At 39.0% G+C, this 10,028-nt stretch overlaps 1 protein-coding gene across 1 annotated transcript; it reads right to left on the minus strand.

The window, feature by feature from the left end:
• Window positions 1–1,160: 1,160 nt before the first annotated feature.
• LOC105053493 (premnaspirodiene oxygenase-like) lies at window positions 1,161–3,291 on the minus strand. The gene is made up of 2 exons (XM_010934685.4): window positions 2,387–3,291; window positions 1,161–1,974 (listed from the first exon to the last, which is right to left on the minus strand). Exons 1-2 carry the CDS (start codon window positions 3,242–3,244, stop codon window positions 1,357–1,359), a joined length of 1,476 nt encoding a protein of 491 aa, XP_010932987.2. The 5' UTR covers window positions 3,245–3,291; the 3' UTR covers window positions 1,161–1,356.
• Between the last annotated feature and the right edge of the window lie 6,737 nt (window positions 3,292–10,028).

Below are 10,028 nucleotides of genomic sequence, written 5' to 3' on the forward strand. Positions count from 1 at the left end.
AGTAGTCTTTTCTTTGCCCCATAATAAGAAAGGGGCATTTCATTTCACTAGCAAAAGTTCTTAAAGATCAATGCAACAGGATCAACTGCCATTTATCCTCTTTTCAGTTTAGACACCGGTGGCATCCACATGTATTTATCTAGATATGTTTAGTGGCCTGCACTTCTTCCCATCCTCGTGCCAAGGAGATGGGAAAAGAGTACGAATAGGTTCCATATTGTCATACCGAACCACATTACTTATGTGCGACAACAGCGGACTTTAGTGTCAGTCATTGGTAATTTAAGAAGCTAAGTTGATCATTCTGGTAATATATTTAAGCACATACCATCTGTCTCCAGGTTAAACAGGATAAGAATCTTGTGATGATTATTTTCCTTTCCAAGTAAATAATCTCTATCGGGTTGAGAAAGGTCAAGATTTATTAGAAAATTATTGGAGCTCTGATTGGGCTAAAAAAGAGGCTAAATATAGCTTTTGATTGGATTGGGTCAAGAAAGACCGGATGGGGGCTTAACTTGGACCAACTTCGCGTGCGATAATGAAAGGCATACGGCATCATGTAGAAGGAAGAGCCGCCCATCCTTTCTCTCCTCTCAGGTCCAAATGGGACTCCAAGAATCATCACCAATTAGTTATTAATAGGCGATAATTATAACAAATCCTCCCAAATTGCGATTTGAATTGTGATGGTCAAACAAGCACTGTGCAAAAAAAGAACTATATTTTTTTTTTTGGTTCCATTCCAAAAATTTTGCCAATTAATTATGCATGCAGAAACTAGAAAAGACCAGGGGCCATACTTCAGAGACGATGAAAGTCATCCCGAGTGAGAGATTCGTAGGGTTTGATCCTATGCCATCCCATTGAAAGGATGAGTTGGGGATTACCTGTTTCAATGGTTGGTTCTTGCATGGTGTACCCCCCTTTTTTTTTTTTTTTCTTTTGGTAAAATTTCTTGGTGTACCTTTGATCTCTCTGTTTTAAGGCAAGCTCTTATTTCTTTCTTTTATCTTTCCTGTTTTTTAGGGCCTGTCTCTCAGACTCTTCCCTATATTACCTGTGCCATTTCATTTCATGTGAGATGGCCGTGGCTTTCATCATCATTTGCTTGGAAAAAAAAAAAAAAAGAAAGAAGAAAAAAAATAAGAAAACCGCTTTTGTCCTTCAGCATATATAGTACCTGTCACATGTGATAGGATCCCTCCATATCTTACAATGCATATTACAATTACATTCTAATACCTAACGATAAAAAAATCAAATAATTATTACAAAGCTAATCCTTATTCATGTGAACTGAGTCTTTCCTTTGAGATAGAAGGAAACATAAGCTCATCACAAGCTTTTTTTGGTCTAGTTCGCAAGCAAGGGAACATAAGGAGTGGCACACAAGCATAGGTCATATCTCCTGCGTGCACCCAACCCAGCGGACTCGGTCATGTCCAACTCACTCGCCCCATGCGGCAGGCTCCAATCAAAGCAGCACAAGAGCTGTGCCAACGCTAGCTCCATGCTGGCCAGTCCAAAATTAATCCCCGGGCACATTCTTCTCCCAGCTCCGAAGGGCATGTATTCATAGCAATTCCCCTTGAAATCAATGGAGCTCCCCTCGAACCTCTCTGGCTTGAACTCCTCAGGATCATCCCAATACTGCGAGTCCCTCCCCATGGCCCATGCATTAAAGATCACCCTGGTCTTTACGGGTATGACGTAGCTATTGATCTCACACGTCTTGGTGCACTCCCTGGGGACCAAGAGCGGAGCAGGGGGGTGCAACCTTAAGGACTCTTTGATCACCAGCTTTAGATAGCTTAATTGACCCACGTCCTTTTCGGTGAACTTACTTTTCCCACCAAGTGCTTCCCTTACCTCCGTTTGTGCTTTCTTCATCACCCTTGGGTTCCTCATTAGCTCTGACATCGTCCATGTCATAGATGACGCCGCCGTCCCACTCCCTGCTGCAAACACGTCCTGGAAAGAAAAAAAAAAAAAAAAATTTTTTTTTTTCTTTAGCAACGTTATAAGAAGTTAATTTATAATTAAGTTTATAATTAATATTAATAAGTTTAAGAGTTATACAACTGCATGTGGGAGGGCAAAGAGTTATAATAAATTATAAAATTCATGACGGGTAATCTAAGAGTCATTTTTGTAATATCTATAAATAGGTGAACTAGAATCTTTGGTAAGATAAGCCTTTGAAAATCTCTCATGCCACTTTATCATTCATGAATGAAAATCCTGCAAGCTTTCCATTGGAAGGTTCTTTTTCTTTCATATTATTTCCTATAATTCTTTCTGCATGTACACCCAATAAGCTATGCGTGGGTGATCCTAAATGATCTAATTATAACCATCAGTAATTTAATGGAATACTACTTACAAAGATGAATGCTTTGATGTTGGTTGCTGTGAGAGAGAACCCAAGTTCATCATCTCGTCCCTGGAAGTTTAGAAGAACATCAAGTATATTCTCCTCCATTGTTTCACCATTGCCATCCTTCAACTTTAAAGCTGCCCGAACCTCCTTACGTTCTTCAATGATGCCTTCAAGGATCCCGTCAATCTTCTGATGGCACCTCTCAAGCTTATTCTTTATTCCAGTCACCACACTAATGAACCCTAATGAAGGGAATAGATCAGCAAGATTGAAGCCACCAGCTAGCAGTGTGCCTTCCTTCATCGCTTCCAAGTACGCTGCTGCATCTCGGCACCTGCTTCCGAATGCGACCCTTGCCGTGATGTTGTTTGTGAGGGTGTGAAGCATTTCGCTGAGGTTAACAGGCGAAGGACTCGTGGACTGAATGGTGTCGATAAGATCAGAGACCTCCTCCTCCCTGACAAATTGGAATGATTGGACCCGCTTGGCGCTCAATACCTCCATGACGCAGAGTTTCCGCAGTCGTCTCCAGTAGTCTCCATAGGGTGCAAAGAGCATGTCGAGGCCACCGTAAACGGCGATTTTGCTGGCCAAAATGTCAGGCCTCGATGCAAAGTTGATGTCGTGGATCTTCAGCATCTCTCTTGCTGCCTCCCTGGAGGTGACAACAACGGTGGAGACCTCGCCGAGCTTTAGGTGCATGAGAGGCCCGTAGGTTTTTGCGAGGTCTCGAAGTGCATGGTGTGTGAGTTTTCCAACAAGGTGGTGCATGCTTCCAATGATAGGAAGCTTGCATGGTCCTGGGGGCTGTCTGTAGACTTTGTTTTGGGTTTTGGAACCGTATTTAGGGTTTATGATCATGAGGAGGAGCAGGAGGAGGAAGGTGAGAAGGAGGTAGTTGTACAAGAGTTCCATGATGGAATGGACATGTTGAGCCATGCAAGGGGTCCATATGATACTTATATAGGTGTTACGAAAGCTCAGAATATCAGCTCGTTAGACCTCTCTAAGGTCCTCTTCGTCGATCGTGATAAACTGTTTGACTTCTTCAAATTCCACAACGTTTGCCCACGGCCGCAAACTTGGAACTTTGATAACGGCGTGCAACTCTAATAATAATAAAAAAAAAAGAAGATGGCGTGCAACTGTAATTCATGTAAATATTCAAACTGTACTCAACGTTGAAAAGTATTATTTTCAGCTCCAGCAGGCGTGTCGCTCAAACACTCAATTGAGGACTTCCAAGCTCCCAAGAAATAAAAAAGCAAATTTGCCCTCCGGGTGGTCAAACTTGCGCGCCTCAACTGCATCATGCAGGGGAGAATCTGTCGGACGACCCAAAATGTCCCCTATGTACATAAGAAAGCCTTGGCAGAGATGCATCGCCAGACAACATTAACGGCAACTCACAATAGACTTCCAAATTTATGTAACAATTTAAAATATTGGTGATTAATTCATCTTGATCAAGATTAATTGCTGATACATTTTGGATTCAACCTGGTCAAGGTGGAACATGCGACCAATCAGAGCCTGACATGAACCTGTCATACAGTCTTTTACTTGGCCAACCACTTTTTGCCATGTTACCACTCCCAACATGCACGAAGATATCTGAATATCCCCCCACACGATGATAATTGGCTCATAATAATAGAACGGCCTCTCTAGCCATAAAATTTGTATATATTTCACTGTATCTCTTGGATGTATAAGCAATTATCTTCAATAAACTTTCTTGTATGTCCCAAAATCTTGATTATAATATATATACATGTTTGGGACTTCACCCACTACAAGAAAATACTAAATTACCGACTTTTTTTTACCGACACTTTTGGAAAGCGTCGGCAGATTGCGCTGACCTGCCGACGCTTTTAAAAAGCATCGTTTATTAACGACGCTTAAAAGCGTCGTAAAATTTGAGCACCGTCAACGCCGACGCTTTTAGCAAAAGCGTCGTTAAATAAAGAAAATACCGACGCTTTGTTACGTCATTATTTAACGACGCTAAAAAGCGTCGTTAGGTTCGTTTAATACCCCCCTCCTTCCGTGCCCTAATCTATCTACCGCCGTCCCTTTAATTTCCACCCATTCCTCCGCCGACCCCGGCCCATCTCCGCCGCCGGCACCGCACCCGCCGTCCACGCGCACCCGCCGTCCACGCCTCACCTCCGTCCGCCGCTCCCCTCTGCTGCCGCATCCGTCGACGCCGCGCCTGCACGGTCCAAGCCATACGCCGTCCGCCCTCCTGGAAGCAGCCACCCGACCGGCCCTCCTCCCCTCCCCCCTCCCGACGGCCATCTTCCCATCACGATTTCCTTCGATTGTCGTGCACTTTTTCTTGGATTTTGTTTGGCGCGGACTGATTCGTGTTCCACCGATTAAATTTTGACCCAAAGGTTCGATCTCTCTCTCTCTCCCTCCCTCCTTCCCTCACTTTTTATCTTTTCTCTCATGTTTCCCCCTCTCCGAGGGTTATTTTGGTTGGATTTTGGATCATATGAGCCGAATCCTCCTCTTACAAAGTGAAGGGTGTCATGACCGGTAATCGCATCGGATCTCTTTCTGGCTTGCAAAGGTTTCGGAGCGAGCAGCGCATTTGTCTATCTAGTTTTGAGATCGTTCTTTTATTTTTTTAATAATTTTTGTGAGTAACTGGCATTTGTTTAGCTTTCTATTATTTCAAAGGATCAAGCTTATAGAAGAGTTTATTTTTCTGTGATCATCAAGTATAGTTATCTTACTTCTGAAATAAAGCATTGAAGAGGTTAATTTCACTGGATTTTGGTAGAAATTTGCAGGCTTTAGCTTGAAGTGTTTATCTGTTTGATCCTTCAGCTCATTGCCAGCTGACATGCATCATAATAGTTTATGTTCTGTCCGGTCCTTGAATTATTCAAAATGTGGTGGCTGGTTTTTCCGCGCATTGTTTGCAAGCTAATTGGACTACAATAGCGGGTTTTTGTTGGATTTTTGGGATGCAAGCTTGAAATTGTTAGCAGCTTTGATTGTCGTAGAGCCGGTAGATTTAGCATGGATCACCCTGGAGCCTGTAAGCTACGGGGATAGAGACCTAATGTTATCGTCGACTTGTATGCGCATGAGCTTGCTTACTTCAACTGCCCCTATTGGACTGATGATTTGGGTTGAATTCATGGAATGCTTCTGATCTTTCCATATTCTTGATTCTTGGGTTATTATATACTTGCTGGAGATCAGCTGGTGTAGAGGGTTTGGAACATGAACTTCCTAGGTTTGGAAATGTAAATGGCTGATTTTGATTTCGATATTATATGTATTTGGAGGAATTATTAGAATGATCAGGTCCGGTGGACCAATCTAATTGTCACTCACCATAATATTACTTCTTGTGTGTATACTCTTTAAGATTAAAACAAGGATGACAATTCATCCTGTTATCCACCATACATTTGCCTCAGGCTTTGAATCGGTCCACTGGGGATATCCATCTAATAATTTCTACGTGTTATGAATTATTTTTTTATTTTTTGGGGTGTCAGTTTTCCATCTTTTCTTGTGGGTTTTAAAAGTTCCCAACGTGGACTTTGTTGCAGCTGACTAGGTGTTGTCCATAGGAAATGATTTCCAGCTTAGATTTAATCTCAAATGGTTTTCCCAAAGTCTTTCCCCAAGGCCTTTAACCTCAAGTAGAAAGGCCTTTTTTTTGGGCAAAAAGAAAATAACTTTCTTCATGCTTTATGGTGTCTCCTGTATGTTGACGGTATAAAATATTCGGTTTCATATGTTTGATTGGAATTCTAGATACATCATCATTCTCTATCAAATTCAATATTATTTTGAGTTATTATTCTGACTTTTAGAAATAGTGTTATATGTAATTAACTGCATTTTGTTTTTGATAAATTAGCTGTATATGATGTCGCCATTATTTGTTATTTCTGATCATGTTGACGGTGGTAATGATCATTTTTGTGCAGTGATAAAATATTTATAATTTAGTGAAAATAGTAGATTGTTCAAAGGAGGAATCAGTTTTTGAAGATATGCCACCACCATCAGGACTTGAACTTCAACCTAGCTCTTACCAAAAATATAAAAATAAAAAAAATATTATACACAGGAGTGGTGCCAACCAGCAAAGCTAATATATTATAGCTCTTGATGATAGAATTAATCATATACATATAGAAAACTAGCACCAATTAAATATATGCTAATTAGATTTCAATTTTATTTGGCCTAGATAGAGAATAAAATGACATGATTTGGAAAATTAATTATAAAAATTGGCTTAACTACATAAAACACTGAGTAGGTCACTATCTGGTTGGTGTAATAAGTTTTTCATGATCTAAAAAGAGGGATGAAAAAGAACAGAAAACCAGCACATGATAGCACATAACCAGAATAATATTGAGATTTTTTAAAGATAATGACAAACAAATAAAAAATCTAATATCGAATGATGGTTGGTTCATATGTACTTGTGGAGCGAACGTATAAGTCATGATCATCTTCATCCACACCTCTCCTAAATTATCAAATATGGTAAACATGTATAGCATAAAATAAATGATATAGAGCTAGATCAATTTACAACCACACCCTCTTAGTATCTCTTTATGAGGTTCACCCGAAACTATATAGTACAATTAATTAAGGTTGTGATACATGGTTGATGAATGGATAATTTCATAGTTTCATGAATCCTGATTGATTGCTTATCTGACATGTGGCGCTCGTTATGTGGTTGGACCCTGATATCGTGTGGCCTACGTTATCCTTATCTTCGTGGCTGATGAAGACTAAGTATCTGGATTAAGCTGGGTCAAATTTCTTTGTCCACTACTCTCCAAGTTAATATCAGGTATTAAATCAAGTTAATTATGAATTAATTTTAAAAAAAATTGCATTGCATAGAAATATAGACCCGTCTTTTGATTAATGTACATATTCTTGTATCCGTACATTTATTTATTTTTGTACGGGTAAAAGAATTATGTACATTGATCAATTGATTGTCCAGTATGGACAGTTTGGAAAATGTGAGTAATTCTATAGGTCATTACCATAATCAAATGGTATGCTGAGGGTTCGAAAAAAATTTTGGATGGTATTTTCCTTTTGTTCTTCCTATACGGAAGAACTAAGGGAAAATGCTGCCGAAATTTTTTTCGGCTCTTGTTGCATATCATTTGATTTCTGTAATTGACCTATAGAATTAATGTATTTTTTGAATGGGATAGGACCTTTTACCTATTAGTTGATGATAGCAAGCATTTACTATGTAAACTTTATCTAGCTGTTATTTTTTTGGATTTTATGAAATGACTGATATTTTTTACTCATTGCATTAATATAGATTGTATAATTTTTTTTATTTTTAGATAAATTGCAAGTTCGATCATTTTTATCCTACAATGGACAAAAGTTGGATAAATAAATCAAGGAATAGTAAAGAATATTTAGATGGAGTTCATGACTTCATTAAATTTGGTATGGAGAAAAGTAGTTTGAATGGAAAGATTTTATGTCCATGTCGGAAATGTATAAATAGTTCTTCTTTAGATCCACAAAATGTTGAAGAACATTTGGTATGGAATAGTTTTTTAAGAGGTTATACCGACTGAATTTTTCATGGAGAATCTATGTTGCCATCATCATGTAACCAACCCCTGACTCATTTTGGATCCACTAGCCTACAAGATAATTCTGCAAGAGATGATGATATAAGGGGTTTGATCACAGATGCTTTTGGATTTGGTGTTCAAAATTTAGGAGAATCCAGTAGTATACAAGAAACAGTTGGGATGTTTGATGGATGTACGCATACGGAACGTATGCATGTTGAGAAGCCTATACATACATCTAATGATGAGACAGCTCGTTATCCAACCTTAATGAAAGATGCAGACGAAGAATTATATCCGGATTGTACGAAATTTTCTAAGATTTCTTTTCTTGTATATTTATTTCATATAAAATATTTGAATGGATGGTCTGGAAAGAGTTTTACCATGCTGCTCAAGTTATTAAAGGATGCATTTCCAGAAAGCACTCGTTTACCACCATCGTATTATGAAGCCAAGAAAGTAGTAAAGGAATTGGATCTTGGATACGAAAAGATTCATAGTTGTCCGAAAGATTGTATGTTATATCGGGGTGAAAACGCTAATCAAGAGTCATGCAATGTATGTGGATCTTCAAGATGGATAACACAAAAAGAAGATCGAGACGATGTACTGAATGAATTGGATGCAACGCGGAGTAAAAAGAAACCGACCAAGGTATTGCGTTACTTTCCTCTTATACCTAGATTGAAAAAGATTTATGCATCATCAAAAACAGCTTCATCAATGAGATGGCATGATGAAGGACGTACAAAGGATGGAATGTTGAGACATCCAGCAGATAGTCTTCAATGGAAAGCATTTGATGATAGGCATCCTGATTTTGCCTCTGATGTTCACAGTGTTAGGTTTGGCTTAGCTTCTGATGTCTTCAATCCATTTCGGACCCTGAGTTCTACCTATAGCACTTGGCCAGTCGTTTTGATACCTTACAATTTGCCACCGTAGATGTGCATGAAACAATCATCACTTATCTTGTTAATGGTTATTCCAGGAGATAAGGGTCCAGGCAATGATATTGATATTTTTCTACAGCCTTTAATAGAGGAATTGAAACAGTTATGGGAGGGTGTTGATGCATTTGATGCTTCCAACGGCCAAACATTTAAACTACGGGCAGCTTTGTTATGGACTATTAATGATTTTCCAACATATGCCAATTTATCTGGCTGGAGTACAAAGGAACGGGTCGCATGTCCTTGTTGTGGAGATTCAACACATTCAATTTGGTTAAAACATGGAGGTAAATTTTGTTACATGGGACATCGTCGATGGTTGGAAGCAAATCATCCGTTTCGATTTCAGAAAGATTTGTTTGATGGTACTATAGAATTGGGATGTGCCCCTATTCCACCTTCTGGAACTGATGTTCATAGACAAATGGATGGCATCAATTACAGCTATGGTAAGTACTCAAAGTCCTCTAAAAAAAGAGGAAGGGATGATGTTGAAAGCTCAGTGCACGAAGGGTTACCAAAGGAAGTCAGTATCAGTACTATAGATGCAGAGGTGTTTCAAGATCCAGACAATTATTTCGAGGATGAAAATGAGGAAGACACACAGATAGCATCTACACAACAGCCCAGTAAACATTTATGGAAAAAACAAAGTATCTTTTTTGACTTACCTTATTAGAAACATAATCTTATTCGGCACAATCTTGATGTCATGCATATAGAGAAGAATGTTTGTGATAATTTACTTGGAATATTTTTAAACCTTGATGGAAAGAGCAAAGATAACATGAAGGCACGTCTTGATTTAAAAGAAATGGGTATCCGACAGGAACTTCATCCTAAAATGCTTGCTAACGATAGAATTTATGTGCCTCCTGCATGTAACACAATTGTTGCCCAGCTATGCAACCCAAGAGGGGGGGTGAATTGGGTTTCTAAAAATTTTAAGTCCAACAGATAACTTATGAAGAACAAAACAATGGCTTTAAATCAATATTAATTAACTAAAGCAGTATTGCAAGGATATAATAAAGAAATAAGATAAAGCGATAAAGCACACCACAAACACAAGGA

Source organism: Elaeis guineensis, chromosome 10 (assembly GCF_000442705.2).
Source record: "Elaeis guineensis isolate ETL-2024a chromosome 10, EG11, whole genome shotgun sequence".
In the NCBI taxonomy this organism is placed as follows: domain Eukaryota; kingdom Viridiplantae; phylum Streptophyta; class Magnoliopsida; order Arecales; family Arecaceae; genus Elaeis; species Elaeis guineensis.

Excerpts from the sequence above, each read along its gene's own strand:
- LOC105053493 (XM_010934685.4), bottom strand. The coding sequence starts at position 3,244 with ATGATCATAAACCCTAAATACGGTTCCAAAACCCAAAACAAAGTCTAC. Across the intron at positions 1,975-2,386 it reads ACATCAAAGCATTCATCTTT|GACGTGTTTGCAGCAGGGAG; the intron begins GTAAGTAGTATT and ends TTTTCTTTCCAG.